Here is a 23,143-nt window from a genome sequence, read left to right as displayed (position 1 = left end):
GAGGCAGGCGGATTTCTGAGTTCGAGGCCAGCCTGGTCTACTGAGTGAGTTCCAGGACAGCCAGGACTACACACAAAAACCCTGTCTCGGGAAAAACAAAAAACAAAAAAAACAAAAAAATAAAAAAAATAAAAAACAAACAAAAAACCCAAAGAGGCTGGGTATGGTGGTACTTAGTTAATCCCAGCAGAGGCAGGTGGATCTCTGTTTAGTTCAAAGCCATCTTGGTCAACATAGGAGAACCCTAGCCAACCAGGGCTACATAGTGAGACCATGTAATGTCATAAAATAAGACAAAATATGCTGGCAGTATGGGGTACAAACAGAGCACTCAGTAGACACTCTTCCAGAGAACCCCAGGATCAATTCTCAGCACTCACAGGGTGGCTCATAACTATCTGTAACTCTAACCCCAAGAGATCGTATGCCCTCTTCTGGCTCTGTGGGTAACAGGCACACACATGGTACATAGCCATACATGCAAGCAAAGCACATATAAATAAACATAGCTGTTTTAAAAAAAAAAAAAAAAACATATTGGCCATATTACGTATCTGTCAGACTAGAAATCAGGAAAGCAAGACCCTGTCTCAAAAAAGTAGAAGGTTATCTGGCAAGATGGTTGAGTGCACTTGCTGCCAGCCTGACTATCTGAGTCTGATCCACAGAACCTACATGACGAATGGAGGGAACTGACTTCCTGTAAGCAGCTCTCTGACATCCTACACAGTTAGTTTAAAATGGAAAACAAAAAAAAAGTTTAGAGCCAGGAGTGGTGGAGTACTTGGGAGGCAGAGGCAGTCAGATCTCTGTGAGTTCAAGGCCAGCCTGGTCTACAGAGTTCCAGGACAGCCAGGGCTTCTACACAGAGAAACTCTGTCTCAAAAAAACAAAACAAAACAAAAAAAGTTCTAAAACATTTTTTTTAGTTTTAAGAAAAGGTTACCTCTTGTTCTCTTGCCTCTAGCTTCTCTCTATCCCCTCGCCCTACCCCCTTCCCTTCCCCCTCTCTCCAGGTGATCATGGCCGGCCTCTAGGCCTCTACTTCTCTTTCTCCGCCATCTTCTTCTGTTTCTCTCCCTCCACTTTTGCCCTCTGCCCTGAATAAACCCCCTCCCCTTTAGAAAAAAAAAAAGAAAAGGTTAGATCAGGCACATAGTAACACTTAATGTTTAAAGTCAGAAATCTGGAGTCTGAGGCAAGATCTCAAGTGTTAGCTCACCCTGCACTACATAGCAAGACTCAGTAGTCAGATTTTGTCATTTTTGAGACAGGAAATTGTTATGCTAGCTTTGAACAAGTCACCTGCCTCAGCACTTACAGTAACTGGGCTTAAATCTCTAGCTTACTGATATGATACATAAATTCTGAAGAACAATTGTAATTGTCACAATATGACTTTACGGAGAACTGAAAAAAAATTGTCTGCCGTTTTGTTGAAATAAAATACTTAAGAAAAGGTAGAAAGGGCTGGTGAGATGGCTCAGCAGTTAAGAGCACACTGGCTGATGCCCCAGGGTTTTAAGTTCAATTCCCAGCAACCACTCAGTGGTTCACAACCATCTATAAGGGCATCTGTTGTCCTCTTCTGGCATGTAGATATATCACATAATAAAAAAATAAACGAACAAATAAAGGGAAACATTTTTTAAAAGGTAGAAAGAAAGAGCTCGAGAGATGGCTTAGTGGTGAAGTGCTGGTTGTTATTCTAGGTTCAGTTCCCAGCACCCACACGGGTTGCTTCAATTCCATAAAATCTGATGCTGTCTTATGATCTCCACAGGCACTGCAGACATGTAGTTCACATGTATATACAAAGACAAAACACTCATACACATGCCTTTAATCTCAGCACTCAGGAGGCAGAGACAAGCAGATCTCTGTGAGTTCGATGCCAGTCTACAGAGTGAGTAGCAGGACAGCCAGGGCTACACAAAGAAACCCTGTCTCAAACACAAAACAAAACAAAAACAAATGAACAACAAAAAATAAAAAGGTATAAAGAAAAGACAAAGTCCTGAACCTTTCAAAGCGAAGATTAATTAGAACTTAGATATATTCCTATTACCTATTACTGATACACTTTGTATTAATGAATAAAGCAACTATTTTATTCAAAAGTATAAATAAATAGTATTTATACAGGAATTCAAAGAGCTAAGAATATTAATAACAATGGGTGGGAATTTAGGAAGATTCGCCTTCGTATCAAGACATATTATTAAGCCGAATATGATAATACATGCCTCAGAGTCCACTTAGCTCAGTCTGCCAAGTATTATGATTCCAAGTGTAACATAAAGTCACCATGCCTCGCCTTTTTCTTTTCTTTCTCATTTTACTTGTTTGTTTATGGTAAGTGTCCCCTATGTAGCCCTGCTACCTCCTGAATGTTCAGATCACAGATGTGTGCCAACATACTTGACCTGAAGACCAGTCTTCTCCAGCAGGGATGGTGGTACTACACTCTTAATCCCAGCACTAAGGAGGCAGAGGCAGGCGGACCTCTAATCTTTAGGCCAGCTCAGTCTACAGAGTGAGGTCCAAGAGAGCCAAGGTAAAGACACAGAGAAACCCTGTCTCAAAAACAAAACAAAACAAACAAACAAAAAAACAAAAAAAGAAAGAAAAGAAGACGAAGAGCAATTGGGAAAGATATTTGAACTCCACCTCTGGAAAGCATACATGAACACCCAAACATGATTACAACAGACCGTAACTCCAGCTCCAGGGGATCTAACACGCTTCTGAAATCTGTGGGCAATTTCACTAAGGTACACAAACCCACACAGACACACACACAGATACACACACAGACACAGACACAGACTCAGACTCAGACACACACACACACACACACACACACACACACACACACACTTAAAAGTAGTAAGTATAAAGGGCTAGAGAGACGCCTCAGCAGTTAAGAGCATTTGCTACCCATGCAATGAAACCTGATTCAGTTCACAGAACCTGCATGGTGACTAACGACCATCTATACACCTCTAATGCCAGGAGATCTGAGGCCAAGGGCAACAGTAACACACATGGTGGCGTACATACATACATGCAGGCAAAACAGTCACACAGATACAAATTTTTAAAAATACATTTAAAAATTCTCTAAGAAATAATTTAAAATTTAAAACATTAAAGCAGAGAGTAATCAATCAGACAGCTACACACAGGTGCCCACACTAGCATACATCACACATAATCTAACCATCCCTACATAGCTAACACCGCCTCTGCACAAGACAGACGGCCTTCCTGAGTTACTCCAGTTAAAGCCATCCAACAGCTTTGCCTCCCTACCTACTTTTTCTTTTTTTGAGAAAAAAAAGTCTAATGTAGTCCAGACAGACTTCAAACGCTATGTAGCTGAGAATGGTCTTGAACTTCTGGTCCTCTTGCCACCATCTCCCAGGTGCTGGGATGCAGGCATCAGCTCGGCTATGGCTTGGCTACTCTCTGACAAGAGAAGCCTTCTACAAGGGTGTCTAGTGATCCAAACCTAATTGATAATGTCTCCTTAATCTTCTCAGCTGAAGTTACATCTAAGGACAAAGCAGGCAGAATTGCTTACCCAAAATGCCTGAATTAACAAAATGCACCAAGCTGAAATATTCAAGCAAATCATTTTGGATGGGGGTACCAGAGATGAGAACCCGGCGGCTGGTATTCAAGCTGTCCAGAGCCTGATAAGTCTGATTCTCAGAGTTCTTTAGCCTGTGGCCCTGCAAGATAATTAATTCTCACTTAGGATGATTTCATATTCTTAAATGATAAAATTAAATGATAACAAAGTCTGCAGATAGAGTCACAAACATTACAGGTCTTAAAGTTGCAGGAACTAGGCATGCCAGCATAAGGTTCTTCACCTAATGAGTTAAAGAGAGGCATTAGGCTCACAAGGTAGACCAATGCTACATCCAAAAGAGCAAGGATTCCCTCTGTCCCCTCCATGTTCAAACTACTACTCACTCAATCTCTCACGGACATTCAGGGAATCTTACCCCTCCGCACCAGTCCAACTAACCCAGAGCTTTCAGAGTCATGTGACTAAATGTCTTGTTTGCGCCAGGGATGCTAAGAGAACTCAGCTGCACTCCACCTTCAGGCAGAGTCCAAATAGCTCATATATATTTTAATACATTATAACATATTAATATATACAATATTTTATATAATTATATATAAAATATGTAATTATATATTATATAATGGCTATATTACATAATTATATACTATATGTAATTAATATATTATATAATAACTACATAATATATAATATATTGTGTTATCTAATATTTAATATACTAAATATTATACTACATCTGTGTATATATGTATACACACAAAGAGCTTCCCTTCACAGTTCTACAGCTATTCCCTAACCTGTCTGTCCTTCTTGCAGCCATCTCTAACTTCTTTTGAAACTTTTATCTTCAAGAAGATAAAAAAGGACTTTTTTTTTTTTCTCAGAACCATATGGCCAAGAACATGCCAGTGGTCTCTGCAAACACAGCTTCCTCTCAGCTCCATGCTGGGAAAGTCGCACGCTCCCACACACACTCACTCACAAAACAAAAACAACCTCAACTACCAGTGAAAATTTAAACGAACAAATTAGACATGTTCTATTCAGTCTGCCTTTGACGATGGTATTAAACAACTCTTCCCTGACTCCCTCATAATCCATACAACAAATGGAAGCTATACAGTTTAAAAATGAGAAAAATTCAAGTTCAGTTTTTAGGTAAACAGTCCCCTCCCCTCCAAATCACACTGTGGAAGTTCACAGAGCTAAAACTGAAACCCAGGTCTGTTAACTCCAAAGTCTGTGCACTGTGTATCCTGCCTCTCAACCACTGTTATGTACAAAACCTCAACTACACATGGACTTCTTGTTTTTTTTTTTTAAAGATTTATTTATTTTATATATATGAGAACACTGTCTCTGTCTTCAGACACAACAGAAGAGGGAATCAGATTCCATTATGGATGGTTATGAGCCACAATGTAGTTGCTGGGAATTAAACTCAGGACCTCTGGAAGAGCAGCCAGTGCTCTTAACCACTGAGCCATCTCTCCAGTCTCTGACATGAACTTCTTAAAGCAGATCCACATATTTGATTTTACAATATTTTCACTGCAGTGATGAATACAGTGATGCACAAAATACTACTCAGTGACCATTAGTTGGATCTAAGATAAATTAAGGTTCATCTAAGAAAGAATTAAACATAAAATTTTAAGTTTTAATGGGCATTGACAATTCAGCTTCCTGAAAAAAATGGTATCATAAGAATCCCAACGGCTTGGCCCCTACCAGGTGCTTAGATGAAATCGAATGAATGAACATTAGTCTGTGAGTCTCTGTGGAAGAGACAGACAACTCTAGCTCCTACTGGACTAGCCACTGAGGCTCCAGATAGGTACTATCGTTACCATCAGATTACAAAGAAAAAGAGAGGAAAAAAAAACAACAACAGCAAAATGCCCCAGCTTCTGAGTTTGGTGACTGGGGCATTTCTGAGACTGAGAGAAGAAGACTGCCCCAAGTATGAGCCCAGCCTGGACTAGAATGAGGCCCTATCTACAGAAAAATAAATAAACCTAGATACTCCCAGGGAACAAGAGCTTCAGTTTGCTTTCTCTAATACAATCCTTTCACCTAGACCAGGATCCTATCAGTCACCCTACATGGTGATAAAACTTACTTTTGAAGACCATGCTTGCTAGTTATGAGCTATTTCCCAGTTGGCCTTTTATCCTTATGAAAAGTCTGTTTTTGATTTTCTGGTGAGTTTCCGGATACCCTGATAGGCAATCCCTCCTAATACAAGTACACAGCGGCTAAGGTAGGACATATGTGACTGCTGTGTATACTTGACCCTGAGAACACAGCTGTCACTCAGAGTGAGCACTCAGCTCCTGAGCGTCTCTCAAGCCCCTGACTCTTGATCCTCCCCCTCAACTTCTTGAGTTTCTAGAACTCTAGGCGTGCCACCATACTATATAAAACATCAGACTTTCTTTTCTGTGGGTCTAATCATCCAAACATTCTAACCTAGAATAAAGACCAGCTTTACTAAGGCTAAGAAGACACTAAGCACTGGGATAAGAGTTTCCCCAATCAATGTACTAAATCCCCACAATAATCCTATGAGGCAGGTATGATCACTATTTTCCTGACGCAGAAAAAGCATCTCACATGGTTAAGTGACTTGAGTATAAGGTCACACTACTGTTAAGTGACAAAAGCAGGATCTGAATAAAGGTCTCGAATAACTCTGTTCCCTTAAACACTTTGCCATCTCTTACATCTTAATCCCTCCCAATCTTCCCAAAGTCCTTCTTTAGTTTAATATCACTATTTAGAGGAAGAAAAATACCAATTGGCCCACAGTACCTAAACTCTCCTCAGAGTTTTGTTTGTCTGAGATAGGGTCAGGTTAGACCTGGCTGGCCTAGAACTCACTACAGTAATCAAGCCACAAACTCAGAGATCCATCTGTCTCTGCTTCCCGAGTGCTGGAATTACAGGAAATACACTGTTTCATCCCTCTTTTGGCAAACTGGTGTCATAGACTCTCCACTCACTTGTCCCCTCCAGTGTGGCATGACCGGTGGAGTCCTGGGACAATAGTAGTTAGTGAAGACTGGCATGCTGATTGCCTCCCACCCAGACTACAAAGTGTTAATTACCTCGTCACATATGACCAGTCCAACATTTCCTTTTTTAAGAACTCCGACGTGCAGGCGGAGAGTCTCATAGGAAATGATGAGAATGGGGGACGGCACTCTAGCTCCACGCTGGCTCATGAATCCTTCTACAACAGAGAGGGGCAGAGAACACATCACAGGGTCTTAAAGACAAACAGACTGATGGCCGTTTAACACAGCCTACGAAGAACTGTCTGTATTTCAGCTGTTTTCCAATGGCAATTTCCCCACTTGTCCCCACACTGCCATCAATACTGCCAACAAGTGAACACACGAGTAAAAAACCCAGGTGGAAGAGTACAACCATGTACGTTAAGGCTCCATACCCAGTTTTCGGTCTATCTCGTCCTTTGAGCCACCATCAATGGCCAGAGGTTGGATCCTCCCTCCAAGCCATTTCTCAACCTCATTGTACCAGTTCTTCACCAGGCTGGAAGGTGACACCACCACTGCTTTCTCGATTTCTGGCTTGCACTCTGGGCTCTGGCGTAAAAGTGTCCACATCAATGTGATGCACTGTAGAGTCTTTCCCAGGCCCATCTCATCGGCCATGATGCAGCCGTGGCTTCCAGGAATTCGACGACTGGTGACACACTCCCATAGGAACTTCACTCCCTGATGAGTAACACCATTTAGTCCACGTTGGCACCTACTTATCCCCCAGCCCCCCAACACCTGCCCTCTGACTTTCATTTACCTCTCTCTGATGAGGCCGCAACACCTTACTGAGAATAGGATCAACAACTACATGAACAGGGAGTTTTTCCCTGAGAAATACAGCAGGAAAAACAAACAAACAAACAGACAAACAAACAAAACGAACATGTTGATCAGACCCAGGCAAGGTCAACCCTCAGTAAGTAGTATCCTCTACTGACCCAGAGACTCCCAGACAGCACCTCTCCATCAGGTGATAAACCACAGTGAGGTCCTGCTCTAGGAGTCAGAAAGTTCAGAACGGGTGAGACTCCTGCCCTTACCTCATCACTTGCTCCTCCCAGTGAGCATGGCAGAAGGTAGTGAGGGACCCCATAAGCTGACCACAACCACATACTCTCCCAGAGACAATTGCCTTCCCAGCCACTTGCTCTCAGTAGAGTGCAGTTGTCATGGCAGCCCTGACAATCCATGTCAAACCCGAAGGAAAAATCTATCACACCATCCTCCTAGGCATAGACACTTACAGTGGGCCAGGACTAGTCAAAAAACACCAAAGTGCATACTTGTCAAGCTTCAGTTGGTCATGGACACTTAGTGGGGGAGGCTCATAGAGAACCAGGGCACCTTCTTCCAAAGGGTCATGAAGGGCACGACGAACTCCAGCCCTTTTCAGGCCCAACGCACGAGAGCCCAGGGGACCTAGAAATCAGCAACCAACCTGTAAGCCAACGTTCTATATTCAGCCTCTCTAGCAAGCCCAACTGAAACGTGACCCATCCTTCATATGACTTTTCGGGGTACACCAATCTCTTTCCCAGAGCTTCTGCAAATCATTTATATATCTTTTTTTTTTCTTTTTCTTTTTCTTTTCCTTTTTCTTTTTTGGTTTTTCGAGACAGGGTTTCTCTGTATAGCCCAGGCTGTACTGGAACTCACTCTGTAGACCAGGCTGGCCTCGAACTCAGAAATCCACCTGCCTCTGCCTCCCAAGTACTGATTTAAAGGTGTGCACCACCGGGTGGCTATACATCTTTATCCTCAAGCGCTTTCCCATTTTATTTTTCCCAATCAACTACAAACTTGTGGAGGGATTTATCAAGTTCATCAAAAGCCAAAAGTATAAAACTCAACAGAGGCTTTTCATGTATGAGAACTTGAAAGCTGGTCACTCCTCCCCAGTCCCAGTTCAGGGAGCAATGCGACGTCCTAAACAAGACAAAGGAGAACTGTGGGAAGGAGACTTCCCACAGTCAATATTATAAAGGAGCTAACACTGAACATGCTGGACTGAACGAAGGCCCAGACCATTAGCCACTGGGCCCACCAAAAGCTTTGAGCAATGACATGCCCCACTAAGAAAATAAAGGGCAATTAGTCTTGGCAGTCCTTGCCAAATGCAGTACAGCCTTCACACAGGCCTCAGGAGGCCCACATCAAACACATCCACCAATGGACTGACACCTTTAATTCCCAGACGTGTGTGTGTGTGTCACACACATACACATATATATAAAATCTTCAATCTATTCAGGCACAAATGACAAAACAAAACAAAAAAAAACAAAACAAGAAAAAAAAAAACTGAACCTGAAATGACATGCCAGGCACAGTAGTGCATGCCTGTAATCCCATTACTTAGAATCCTGAAGAAGAATTGCTGTGACTGAGGCTACTCTGGGTTATATAATAAAAGCCTGCATTAAACAAATGAAAGCTGGGGATGTCTCAGCAATTAAGAGCATGCATTGCTCTTCCAAAGAATCTTTGTGTAATTCCCGGCACCTGAGTCAGGCAAGTCACAATTTCATGTAACTCCGGCTTCAGGGATCCAATGCCTTGGACCTCAGGTGGAGAGACAAATGACAAACAGACACACACACACACACACAAACACACAAACACACACACACGGCCACATGACACATACTGACACTTAGCAGGCAGATCTCTGTAAGTTCAAAGCCAGTCAGGCTAGTCTACAAACCAAGTTCCAGGCCATCCAGGGGTACACATGGAGACCCTTTCTCAACCAAAACATACAATTAACTTGGGGGAAAAAAAAACATAAACAACTAACCAAATAAGAAAACCCTAAAGTCTCCATTTTACCTTGATAATTTGGAATGGGGACCTTGAAAGGCTTCGACAAAATACTTCGAATAAATGCTTCCTAAAAAAAGAAAAGGAAAAACAGAAATTCAAGACTGTTGAAGATGTTATAAACCAACAATCTTACATGTTCCACTTCAGGGTTTTTTCTAGAAGCCCAATGTTTTCATCCTCCTTTTTTTCCCAAGCCTAACTGTTACCAGCTTTATTAAAGACACTTTTCATAAACAATCATGGTATTTCAGGCAGGACATGGGAAGACAATCAACAATATACAAGAACTTCCAAATTCCATTCTTATATAGACTACCAAACTCAGAAAGCCACTACAAAACCCAATGAAATCTTCATTCAGTGCTTTGAAAACCAAAATGTATTTTTTGTGGTCTAATGAAGAATGGATAAGTACCTTCACCATCACTAAATAATGTGACAAAAGAGAAATCTCATTTATTAGCATCTGAAGAAAACTTTGTTTTTGAAACAATGGCACTAACTACTTTGAGGCTAGCCTAGAGATTCATATAGCCTAGAGGTCCACTATGGCCTTAAACTCACAATCCTCCTGCATCAGCTTCTAGTCTACTGGGATTTTGTATGCAAACATGCCTGGCTCTGACTAAATCTAGGGCTTTCTTTTTTTGGTTTTTCAAGACAGGATTTCTCTGTGTATCCCTAGCTGTCCTGGAACTCACTCCACAGATCAGGCTGGCCTTGAACTTACAAAAATCCACCTACCTCTGCTTCCTGAGTGCTTGGATTAAAGGTATGCATTACAACCACCTGGCTGTGATTTCCCAATTAGCATGCATAGTGTAGTTATGAACAGCAATAATAATCATTAATAAAAACAGTAACAAAGTCTACACAACACACCTTTAATCCCAGCAATTGGGAGGCAAAGGCTAGTGGGTTTCTCTGAGTTTGAGGCCCAGCCTGGTCTACAGAGCAAGTTCTAGGACAGCCAGGATCACACAGAGAAACCTTGTCTTGAAAAAGCAAAAAAAAAAAAAGAAAGAAAGAAAGAAAGAAAGAAAGAAAGAAAGAAAGAAAGAAAGAAAGAAAAAAAAGGAAGGAACAAACAAAGAAGGGGGAAAAAAAGAGAAAGGAAAGAAGAAAAATGCTAACAAGCAAGGCTTCAAGTAAATGCCTTAATATCAGTGATTACAAGGCACAAGCAAGAGGGCCCAGAGTTCAAGGATATCCAAGGCAGTAAAATAATTCAAGGCTAGCCTGGTTACACAAGACAGGACCTTTAGAAAAAACTGCTACTATTACAGGAATATTGGGGTGTCCTGAGTGCCACTCCAAAGCCTTTCTCAGCTCTTGGTGAGCTTTGCTTGAAGGACTAGTATCCCAGAGAACCTGGGGACCTGGCAGCCACCAAGCCCCCTGGGACAGTAGTTTTTAGGATGTCTTGAAAATTCAAACAATTAAATTCTCAGACATAGAGAGTGAGGATTTTTTTTTTTAAAGATTTACTTATTTATTTTTTTATGCATATGAATATATCACCATTGCTCTCTTCAGACACACCAGAAGAGGGCACCAGACCTTGTTACAGATGTTTGTGAGCCACCATGTGGTTGCTGGGAATTGAACTCAGGACCTCTGGAAGAGCAGTATGGTGCTCTTAACCACTGAGCCATCTCTCCAGCCCCAAGGATTTTTTTTTTAAGACTTATTTATATTTATGTGTATGAGTGTTTTGCCTGAATATATTTAAGTGTACTGTGAGGATGCCTGTTGCCCATGGTGGCCAGAAAGGGGTGCTAGATCCCCTTGAGTTGGAGTGATAGATGGCTGAGCTGCCTCATGAATTCTGGGAACCAAATTCAGGTTCTCTTAACTTCAGCCCCAGAGGGTGAGTTTTAGAGGAAAATTTAACATAGATTCATGGTGGGGGGCCTAAGGATGAGAGAGAGGGAGGGGGAAAAGAGAGGGAGTGGCAGAGATCCTATAGAGCAGGAGGGTCTCAGGAGATAGGGGACCATTGAAGCCCCTAGGCTGGGAGTATCGTAAAAGAATTTATGGCAGAAACGGGGGTGAGGCATGGGGCAGGGGATGAACTTGTCAATCTACATGCCTCTCCTAGTTCAGTCCCGGCAATCTCCAGCCTGAAGGCAGATGTGCAGGGAGGTGACAGCAAACAGGAACCACAACTCCTTTGCCATGCCTGGTCTCCAGCAGGGAACGGAACTGCTGCTTTGGTGTCCCTTCCCTACCTGACCAGTTTCTATCTCCTGCCACCATTAAGTCCAGAGCAGTCGCTCACACCTGTAACTATAATCCAGGCTCCTACAAAGACAACAAAAAGATGAAACTTCCTTAGGCAGAAGCAGACAAATCTCTGTGAGTTTAAGGCTGGTCTCATCTAGGACTACAAAGACCTGTTTCCCTCCCACCCCAAAAAGGGGGTAGGAATGGGGTGCAGGGGATGCTGAAGCAATGGCTCAGAGTTTGGGAATACTGGCTGCACAAGCCTTTAACCCCAGCACTCAAGAGGCAGAGGCAGGAGAATCTCCGAATTTGAGGCCAGCCTGGTCCAGGACAGCCAGTACTACAGATAAACCCTGTCTCAAAACAAACAACAGAAAGAATACTCGTGCCTACACAGAGAAACTCTGTCTTGAAAAACCAAAAACAAAAAAAAAAAAAAAAAAAAAACCTCGTTGCTCTTGCACAGCACCAGGTTCAAGTCCTAGCACCGCATCGTGGTTCATTCACAACCATCCTTAACTTCAGCTCTAGGGGATCTCTTGCCTCTTCTGACCCCTGCAAGCACTAGACACACACGTGGTGCACAGACATACATGCAAGTAAACATCCACACATAAAATAAAATAGTAAATATATATCCTCTAAATCAAATCACAAAATGCAGGAATGAACTCTATTAAAATTTGACATCAATTCTAAAACAGAAAAATTATTTTCAAGATTATTGGTATGAGATATGGTAGCGTCTTCCTAGTACTTGAGAGACAAGCAGCTGTGTTCAAGCCTGCCTACCCTATACAGTTCCAGGCTAATCCCCTTGAGACTCAGTAAGAACATAAATCAGGGTAAGAGGTTAGATTTAAGGTTTTTGTTTTTTTTTTTTTTTTTTGGTTTTTCGAGACAGGGTTTCTCTGTGTAGCCCTGGCTGTCCTGGAACTCACTCTGTAGACCAGGCTGGCCTCGAACTCAGAAATCCGCCTGCCTCTGCCTCCCAAGTGCTGGGATTAAAGGCGTGCGCCACCAACGCCCGGCTAGATTTAAGGTTTAAGTAGTCAAGAATTCATACTCCAAATTTAAAAAAAAAAAATTCCAATAGAACTTAGAAGCCATAGGATCTGTAGGGCAAAGAGCAAGCTGTATTACTGTTTGGGGCGTTCATATTTATGAAGCCAAAAACATCAGCTAGCTAGTGGCAGCAGGACTTGACAAGACTAGCCTGTGGGGATCTGATCTACAATACAGACATGGCACAAGAATGCCCTCATTCTCTTGTTCTACTAGTTTCTGATAATTCATACCATATATTTTGCAAATTCCTTCCCTGGGGAGCAATGTCTACTCCCTCCTCCTCACAACCAACCAAATTCCACTAAAGCTCACCCTGGGAAACCAATGAGCTTTTCTAGCTTACTTACAGGGCACAGAGGACAGGCTACTGTTAGGAGCATGAGTGTCGCCAAAGCAACGACACTGGAAAGTCCTCACCCGCATGGCATGGAGCCATTCTCCATTCACTCTTCCCCAGCCTAAATACTCTAGGGATCCCCAGAACACAGACAACTAGAGAACTGCAGACAAATGGTGTGGCTGGAACCCAATTCCTGTCACGCACCCCATCCCCCTCCTCTTTACAGAGCATCTCACCAGTGCCCAAGCCCTATCTACTGCAAGGTTATCTACTGCAGATGGGGCTATTTTGCTTGGAGGATAGTGCTCTGTGATGTCCTTTCCTTCTAATGGGAGGACAGCACATCCTCCACAGCCCCCAGTTTTCCATGTCAGCAGATTCAAGGGGCAGTTATACCCATCTCTCCATCCTCACTGCTCCACCCCTGCTAGTTCTTTCTCATCGGCCTGCTTAGTACTCAGCTACCTGGACAACAAAAATGTCTTTGATCATTTACCTCTCCCTTCCACAGGCAAACTTCTAGAAAGAATTCAGTGTCTTTCTCTCTTATCTCCCACTCCAATCTGTCTTACACTCTTTATACGTGACTCTGCACAAGGCCATGTCAGCACGCTTCTAATTCCAATGAACAAGTTTCCATTCTTATCTTAACAAAGCTAACCATTCTTTCCTCTCAAATACGCTTTGCTGACCACTCTCCCACTATTGCACTTCTCAGGATTCTCGTGCTCAGCCTAATGGGTGTTTCCATCTCTGCCCAAACCACCTAAACGCCCTTAAAGCTCAGTGTTCCTCAGGAACCAGGACTGAACCCCAAATCTCTTCCAACTCATAATGTAATTCATCCTGATAATGCAAAACACTTTGAGATATCAAATATCCCTGTGCCGCCGGGCAGTGGTGGCGCACGCCTTTAATCCCAGCACTTGGGAGGCAGAGACAGGCGGATTTCTGAGTTCGAGGCCAGCCTGGTCTACAGAGTGAGTTCCAGGACAGCCAGGGCTACACAGAGAAATCCTGTCTCGAAACACCAAAAAAAAAAAAAAAAAAAAAAAATCTCTGTACCAACGATCACCTAATATATTTTTTGTTCTATTTGTTTTCTTCCAAGACAGGGTTTCTCTGTGCAGTGCTGGCTGGCCTGGAACCATTCTGTAGCCCAGGCTGGCCTCTGTCTCCCAAGTGTTAGGATTAGCATGTGCCACCACTACCCAGTTTACCTAATCTCCTCCATACTCCTAGGCTACACACATACATTTGCATAGCCTCTAGATGTATGTATGGTAGTACAGGCCCTTTAACATCATGCCCAAAGCTAAAGTCTTCACTTCTAAGGCCACATTAAGGATTTTGTGAGTCATAGACAATTTTACCTTTTGAGTCTCTTTCTCCGTTTTTAAAAAAAAAATTGTGTGTGTGCGTGTGTGTGTGTTTTTTCTAGAGACAAATTTATTAAAGACCAGGATAGGTCTGAAACAGAAAAGCCAAGAAAATATTTCCATGCCTTTACTGGTAAATAGACTAATGTAGCGTGGCCTGTACATATGCCTGTATAATTCTTTTCCTTCTTATTTTAAAAGGAATTAAAGTCAGGCTGGGCTACACAATGGGAGTGTGCCTTAGTCAATCAATGGAATTAAGGCCATCACTGGTAAACAGTATTATGTTAGAGGGACTGCTACAAAGCAAAATGCCTGCATCTACTACCAGTAGGGAAACACACACGAGGTAAATGATTCCGAAAGATCCTTGACAGCACATCCTCAACTGGAAGGTGAAGAAACCTCATCATGATAATCCTGAAACATTATCAGAAGTCCAGCAAATTTCCCTGTTGGTATCGGGTCTGCTATGAAAAACTGCTGGGGCCTTCAAAACAGACTTACATCCCAGAACACAAGTGTGGGCTTTATGAGGTGCTGTCTCAAAGCAAGCAAGCAAACAAACAAACAAACAAACAAATGGCCTAAAAACAAATTAAATAAATAAAGCTCTTCTTTCTGTAATTGGTATTTCTGAATTTTCTCCATGGAGTCAGAAGGTACCTAAGTATATGATTATAAGCAGAAAAGTACGGGCTAGGAATCAGATATATCAGCAGTTTTCCATTCTATTTATGAATACTTAATGCAAATCAAAGTGAGTGTGGTGGCGCCATACACCTTTAATCCCAGCACTCAGGAGGCAGAGGCAGGTGGATCTCAGGAATCAAATTTCAGAACTCTATAACAGTGAAAAATAACCTGTTAAATACTTCTGATACAGCCATCACCATTCTTATTTTCTCAAACCAAGAAAACTTTTTTTTTTTTTGGTTTTTTGAGACAGGGTTTCTCTGTGTAGTTCTGGCTGTCCTGGAACTCACTCTGTAGACCAGGCTGGCCTCGAACTCAGAAATCCGCCTGCCTCTGCCTCACAAGTGCTGGGATTAAAGGCGTGTGCGCCACCAACGTCCGGCTCCAAGAAAACTTCTTTTTTTTTTTTTTTTTTTTTAAAGATTTATTTATTTATTATATATGAATACACTGTAGCTGTCTTCAGACACCCCACAAGAGGGCACCAGATCTCATTACAGATGGTTGTGAGCCACCATGTGGTTGCTGGGATTTGAACTCAGGACCTCGGGAAGTGCAGGCAGTGCTCTTAACCACTGAGCCATCTCTCCAGCCCCTCCAAGAAAACTTCTTAATGACAGCAATTAGATGGTGTTTATAGGGGCTGAAAAGATAGTTCAGTGGTTAAGAGCACTGACTGCTCTTCCAGAGGTCCTGAGTTCAATTCCTAGCAACCACAGGGTGGCTCACAGCCATCCATAATGGGGATCCGATGCCCTCTTCTGGTGTGTCTGAAGATAGCTACAGTGTACTCACATACATGAAATAAATAAGTAAATGTTTAAAAAAAAATTCTTTTTAAAAGTTTGAAATGGTGTTTGTAGGTGCTATCCATTCAATTTTTTTGAAATTGACACACACACACACACACACACACACACACACATATATATATATATATATATATATGTTATTCATTGCTGTGACTTCTGTTGTATTTGTATAAGAGCGCTGTTAAAATACACACACTGAGCTGGGCCAGTAAGATGGCTAACAGGTAAAAGGCTCTTGCTTCCAAGCCTGATGAGCTGAATTTGGTCCTCAGAACCAGTAAGTATGGTAGACTCCAACAAGATGTTCTGGCCTCTACATATATACCAGGCACAAACGTACAAGTATACACAGACACACGCATGTGTGCATGCACACAAAAATACACAAATAAATGTTTAAAAAAGCACACTGAGCTACTTTCACTAAACCAATGGCTTTGCTATGTTTCATGTTATTGCATTTTCACATGCTTCAATCTGGAGAGCGTAATCCGGGCAATTATTGAAGTATATACATATCTCCTTACTATACAGATTAGAAAACAAAAACAACAAAACCAATGATGTACTTTGAAAAGAAGCTAAAGAATCCTGTGGGCCCTTAGTATTCTCACAAGCCCTGTGACTAAGATGCCTGTTTATGTCCCCCTTCCAATGCCTTTCTTCTTTCTATTTCCTATCTCAGTAAAGGGTATGATCTCCTTCGCATGTCTGAAATCCCAATTTCAAGGGTCTCTCTCCTAACCTGTCAATCCAAAAAGATTTCTATATATCTTCATATATAGAAACATAATTAAATATATTTTCCCAATTTCCTACTTTTTCCTATTTCCACTCTCCTAACACCCAAGTCCAGGCCACATCCTTTGTTGTCTTCCTACTTGTACCTTCTCACTGCCTTTCCCATCCAAGTGGATTTTCTGTACCATTGTATACCTCTTATCCCCAAAAGCACTTCAAAGGGCTGGAGAGATAGCTCAGTGGTTAAGAGCAGAGTTCAATTGCCATCGCCCACATCAGGTAGCACATGGCTGCCTGTAACTCTATTTACACACATACACACATACACACATACACACACACACACACACACACACACACACGAGTATTCACACACCACATATACGTAAATAAAAAAATAATCCTCAGCAGCTCACACGTGTCTTATAAAAGAGGCCTGGAATGGAAGGCCTCTACACAGCTCTCCCCCTACCTTCCCCAGCAAACACTTTTCAGGAGCTGCCTCAGTCTGCTGCCGGGCTCTCTTACAGGCCATGCATCTGAAATCTCTTACTCCTTCCCTGGGGATAACCTTTCAGAACTCTCAGAAGTTAACTTCAAATTTAGGCTGTTCTCAACTTCTATCTAAGTGTGAAGCCACTTAAGGCACTCATGAGACAACCTGAACAAAGACTAATGACAACTACCTTAGGAGGATTAGAGATCACCTACCAAGATTTTTTTTAAAGAAAAAAACAAACATCTAACAAAAAAAGGAAAGGGTCAATGCTGGAGAGATGGCTCAGCAGTTAGGAGCACTTGCTGCTCTTACAGAGGACCCGGGTTCTGTTTCCAACACTCACTATCATACAAAATTACTTCTGAAAGTTTACTGAATATACAAATGGCTAAATTCAGTTACATATTCCTATTCTCCTCCCAAGCATGTCTCAGAAAGTTTGATGAGAAAATCTTGGTCTGGTCAGCACTTGTCACTAAATTTGGTAACCTAAATTCAATCCCTGGAATCCACATGGTAAAACGAGAGATATCAACTCTGGCCTCCACATATTGATGATGCCCATACATATACATACATACACAGAGAGACACAAGTAAGAACATATGTGCAACAATTTAAAAAAAAAAACAACTCAGGTGTGGTAGAGCACACCTTTAATCCCACCACTGAGGAGGCAGAGGCAGGTAAATCTCTTTCAATGTCAGCCTGGTCCACATAGTGTTCCAGAAAAAAAAAAAAAGAGAGAGAGAGAGAAAGGAGGAGACGGAGGAGGAGGAGGAAGAAGAGGAGGAGGAGGAGGAGGAAGAAGACGAAGAAGAAGCAGCAGCAGCCGCCACCGACAACAATTCTAGGTGATCTGATACTCTTCTCTTCTAGCCTCTCTGTACACACCAGAGACACACATAATGCAGACATACATTCAGACAAAATGCATACGTATGTGTGTATGTGTACATATATACACACATACATACATAAATGTGTGTGTACATATGTGTATATGTGTGTATATATACACACACACATATATAAGTGTGTGTGTGTGTGTGTGTGTGTGTGTGTGTGTGTGTGTGTGTATGGAAAAGAAAGTTTGGACAGCTCAAGGCCACCCTGGGCCTACATGAAACACTTTCAGAAAAAAAAAGAAAGAAACAGAAAACTATATGAAGTACCTGCTCAGTGCCCTAACTTCCTCCTTGACTCTCATCTCTTTAGGAAAATGAACCACTTTAGATCAGGTACCCACACAATTATAAACAAGTGAAAACCCAAGTCAAGCAGACTTCCCAGCAGATCAAACAGAAACCATAGACAGGCTGATCGCACTACTGCAAAGGAATCTACTGAGGCAAAGAACTGGACAATACATACACAGAACCAGGCCGGTTGTACTTTTGACTTACATGTTGACTGCTATCCAGACAAGGTGGTCGGTTGAGTAACTGAGTCAAGGGCTTCCGAAAAGGAGAAAGAAAACACTCCTGGACCTGGGTCTCATTACTGGTCTTTCGTTTCTTAGGAGTCTAGGACAGAAATGGGAAAGTTATACTGTAAAACCTGGACAACCCCAGAGACCACCCTAATGGCAACCAGCATTTTAAGAACTTATTAGAGGCAGGAGTGATGCTGAGTACCTGTAGTCCCAGGTTCCTGAGAGGTTGAGGCAAGCTGACAGTATCACTCAGTTGTTGAGTTTTGTCTAACAAATATAAAACCAGTACTAGGTAGGGGACATGACAAAAAAAGTGCCAGCCCTGGGGACTAGGGGCTGCCTGCTGCCCTCTGGCTACTTGAGAGCTGGCCCCACCCTCAATGGCTACAGCACTCAGAAGAGCAGACCCCACACTTCCCATGGACAGCATAGTCCAGTTGGCCCTGGTTGAGGAGGCTCAGGTAAGCCAGCTCTGAGGATGAGTAGGAGAGCTGACCCCACCACTCCTCTGGCATGAGGAGGCATGAGTGAAGGGGTGATGCCTCCCCCCACCTGCAGTACTAGGAGAACTGACCCTGGCTGGGATCATGAGAAAAGCTGGAGAGATATCCCTGCCCGTCATTGGCTGTAGCACTTGGAAGAGTGGGCTAGGCACTTCAGCTAGGCAACACAGTGGCACTGGCCCTAATAATGAAGGCACAGGTGAACCAGCCCTGAAAATGTGGAATGGGAAGAGTTGGCCCAGACCCTAACAGGCTGCAGCATTTGGGAATAGACCCCCAACCTTGCCTGGGCAGAATAGTGGAAATGGCTCTAGAGGTGTGGGGACTGGTGAGCCAGCCCTGAGGGCATGAGAGCAGGAGCGCTGACTCTGCCTCCTGCTGATGGCAGCATTGGGTGGCCTGGCCAGAGCAGTGCTGGAGAGCTTGCCCTGGTGATACAGGTAAGAAGTATCAAGCTGACCAGTTCAGCTATCACCCCAGATCTAGGGCTCTGAATTGGCCCACCCCGAATTCTATATCATCTGCAAATGGCTGGGATGCATGAAACGGCTGGTCCTGCTGTTCCAAAGCTGCAGGATCTCCATGACATGGGCAACAGGATAACCGGGAGGAATCCTGGTGAGGATCTAGTATTAATGGTGTCACAGAAGCCAAAGATCTCAAACCAGACCAATGACTCATTTGCAAAGAAAGATGTGTGGACAGAAGGACATACTGTGGGACACACTGTGACATACTAGAGCTTCCACAGCGAGATGTTTTCTTTCTTTCTTTCTTCCTCTCTTTTTTTTCTTTCTTATTATGTTTGTGTGTTTTATTTTGGAAGGGGACAGGAAGAGGAGCAGGAATAGGGTGCACGATGTGAAACTCACAAAGAATCAATAAAGTTTTTAAAACTTGTTGTGCCAACAAGATATGATGGTGCACATCTGTAATCGCAGCACTGGGCAATGGGGCAGGAGGATCCATCGTTGGCCACATAGCAAGTTTGAGGTCAACCTGTGCTACGTAAGTCCCTGCCTCGACAAAAACAAAAGTACTTATCATCAGGCACCACACTAAACTCTGAATATCTATTATCATATATGTTTACTAGGCTCATCTACCAAATCAGAAAACTGAAACTTGCTGGGCATGATGGGACACACTTTTAACCTCAGCACTCAGTTGGATCTGTGTGAGTTTGAGCTAGCCTGGATTAAAAAATTTGATCCGGGGGCTGGAGAGATGGCTCAGAGGCCACTGACTGTTCTTCCAGGGGTCCTGAGTTCAATTCCCAGGAAAAACTTGGTGGCTCACAACCATCTGTAATGGGATCTGATGTCCTCTTCTGGTGTATCTGAAGACAACGACAGTGTACACATATACATAAAATAAATAATTCTTTAAAAAAAGTTTGATCCCTAAAATACAAAACAAAAACAAAACAAAAGATCAAACCTGTCTCAAAACAACAAACAAACCCATACTTTTAGGAGCAACCATCCAAATCCAGCTCTATTCTTGACTCACCTGCAGAGAATGCAGCCCCAAGTTCAGCTCTGAGACTTTTGTAATGGTGACAGAAACCCATTGTTCTTCCCTCACAGGTTAAAAACTCCCTGCAAAGCAGCAATGCTAATGAGCCCCACCCCGGCCAGGCTGCAGAGATCACTGCAGGAACTCACTTTCTGTTCTCCCTTACAAAGGAGGAGCTTAGCTCCTCCTGTTGGTTTGCTCTGAAGGTGGAAGGAAGGTGGAAAGCTCACAGTTTAAAATCACTGTAAGCAATACCATGAGTTTGAGGCCAGCCTAAGCTACATGAAAGAAGCTGTCTCAAAAGGCAGTAGAGAAGAGGATGCTGTGAAACAGCTAAGTAGTGTGGACCATTGCTTCTAAGCCCCATGACCTCTGAGTTTGATCCCCAAACCCAGTGCCATGACATATACATACTCCCCACAAAATAAGTTTTAAAAAAAGTGAATGCCGCACACACCTTTAATCCCAGCACTTGGGAGGCCGAGGCAGGCGGATTTCTGAGTTCAAGGCCAGCCTGGTCTACAGAGTGAGTTCCAGGACAGCCAGGGCTACACAGAGAAACCCTGTCTCGAAAAATCAAAAACCAAAAAAAAAAAAAAAAAATGAATCCCAAGCCATCAGGAAAGAGTATACTTGTACCAACTTGTCAAGCTATCTGAATCTCCTGAAACAGTTACCAGGCCCTTCTCTTCACAGGCCTATACTCATATAAAGACACTAACAAGAAGTACCTTCTAAGGACAGATATGGTGGCACATGCCATTAATCCCGAACTCATCAGGCAGAGGCAGGTGGATCTCTGTCTGGTCTACACAGTGAGTTCCAAATCAGTCAGAGAGCTACATAACAGAATTCCTGCCTCAAAATAGACAAAAACAAACAAACAAACAAACAAAAATTAGCCAGACATGTTGACAAATGAATCCCTGATCTTGGAAACCAAAGGCAGGTTTTTAAATTCTGAGGCTAGCCTGATCTATATAGAGCAAGTTTCAGGGGTAGCCAGGGCTATCAGAGAAATCCTAAAGTTCTCACATGCCAAAACTCCTATCTTTTTTTTTTTTTAATGCAGGGTTTCATGTATCCTAGGCTGGCCTGAATATACTATGTAGTTAGGGAAGCACACAGAATATAGAAGAAAACTGAGTCGGTATTAATTTCTAGTGAACCTACCTGGAAGATAACAACTTTATTATTAATTTTCTTCAATGCCTAGTACACTGTAAATTTTCATTAAAATTTACTTAAGAAGGATTGTAGTGGCACACGCCATTAATTTCAGCACTGGGGAGTAGAGACAAGCAGATCTCTGTGAGTTCAAGGCTAGCAAGTTCCAGAACATTCAGAGCTACACAGAGAAACCCTGTTTCAAGACACCTTAAGAGCCAGGTGTGCTGGTACATGCCTATGAGCACACACAGCAATTGAGAGGCTGACCACAGTCTACAGATATGGTGGGAACCTCTTCTCAAAAAGAAAAAAAGCTTCAAAATGTATGAAAGATACTTTCTCAAGATGATTACGAACCCCATTTTCCCTATTCCCCTAAATACTCACTACTGTCCCAGGTTGCCAGTCTTCATCATCAGATGATCTGTCTTCTGGTTTCCTCCTGGCCAACTGGCTGGGAGCTAAGCTCCTCCTCTGTAAGGGAGAACAGAAAGTGAGTTCTTGCAGTGATCCGGTAGCCAGGCCCCTTAAGTCAGCTTAAGGTCACACTTACCATCCTGGACCCATCAACTAAGTTAAAAGCACTCAGCAACAGAGAATGCAGGACCAGGGGATGCTATAAAAGCAAGTTGCTAGACCATTAAAAATATCGTCTGAAGAGTCGGTATGAGTGGTGGGGACGCAACCAGGGGATGAGGCTTGGGTTCAAACCCAGAATATCGGCTCCCAAATTACTCAAGGTCAAAAAATCCAAAGCCAAGACCAGGCGGAGCAGGGTCTAAATCTAGAATGGGAGAAAAGAAAGATGAAGTTGCAGATGAGCAAAGTGGAGTCGGAATAACGTCCCTAGCTGTGCTGCTTCCCTGAGAGTATCACTAACCATAAAAAAGTACGAAGGCAAGACGCCTGAATCCTTAGGAGGGGGATGGGAATTTACCAGCACTGGACTGACATCAAACCTCAGTCTGAGGGAGGTCAAGCAGAGACTCAAAAAAGCTTTGTAGGAAGTTAAGCAGGAACCCGGGAAGGACCAGTAAAAGACCTAGGTTGGGAGGAGGAGAATCTTAAAAGTAGCTGAAGAGAGGCAAAGAACGACTCCAGTATCTTTCCCCTTAGTCTTCCTCTTTCCAAAGCGCGCGTTAACAGCCTCCAGGCATTGTCAATCGAACCTCCCGCCACTCTGCCGCCACATTTCCCTATTGGCTGCGTTCAGTGAACTTGATGCTCGACACTCCTGCCTAAAGGAAAGGGCGGGCCTAGGGTT

General features: G+C 42.9%; 1 protein-coding gene across 1 annotated transcript in view; it reads right to left on the bottom strand.

Moving 5' to 3' along the window:
• The window catches only part of Rad54l (RAD54 like), a 29,697-nt gene extending 6,766 nt beyond the window's left edge, over positions 1 to 22,931 (bottom strand). The window contains exons 1-10 of the mRNA XM_028787388.1: positions 22,760 to 22,931; positions 22,433 to 22,663; positions 22,267 to 22,353; positions 18,660 to 18,779; positions 9,499 to 9,559; positions 7,953 to 8,088; positions 7,427 to 7,496; positions 7,056 to 7,344; positions 6,712 to 6,836; positions 3,587 to 3,737 (exon numbers count right to left, since the gene is read on the bottom strand). Of these exons, the coding sequence (XP_028643221.1) occupies positions 3,587 to 3,737; positions 6,712 to 6,836; positions 7,056 to 7,344; positions 7,427 to 7,496; positions 7,953 to 8,088; positions 9,499 to 9,559; positions 18,660 to 18,779; positions 22,267 to 22,353; positions 22,433 to 22,435 (1,042 nt within the window). The 5' untranslated portion in view covers positions 22,436 to 22,663; positions 22,760 to 22,931. The remainder of the gene's footprint in view (positions 1 to 3,586; positions 3,738 to 6,711; positions 6,837 to 7,055; positions 7,345 to 7,426; positions 7,497 to 7,952; positions 8,089 to 9,498; positions 9,560 to 18,659; positions 18,780 to 22,266; positions 22,354 to 22,432; positions 22,664 to 22,759) is intronic.
• Positions 22,932 to 23,143: the final 212 nt, after the last annotated feature.

The sequence above is a fragment of the Grammomys surdaster genome, unplaced genomic scaffold (assembly GCF_004785775.1).
Source record: "Grammomys surdaster isolate TR1022 unplaced genomic scaffold, NIH_TR_1.0 100, whole genome shotgun sequence".
In the NCBI taxonomy this organism is placed as follows: domain Eukaryota; kingdom Metazoa; phylum Chordata; class Mammalia; order Rodentia; family Muridae; genus Grammomys; species Grammomys surdaster.
Note: the sequence above shows the minus strand (reverse complement) of the source record. Positions and strands in the feature narration are given on the sequence as shown.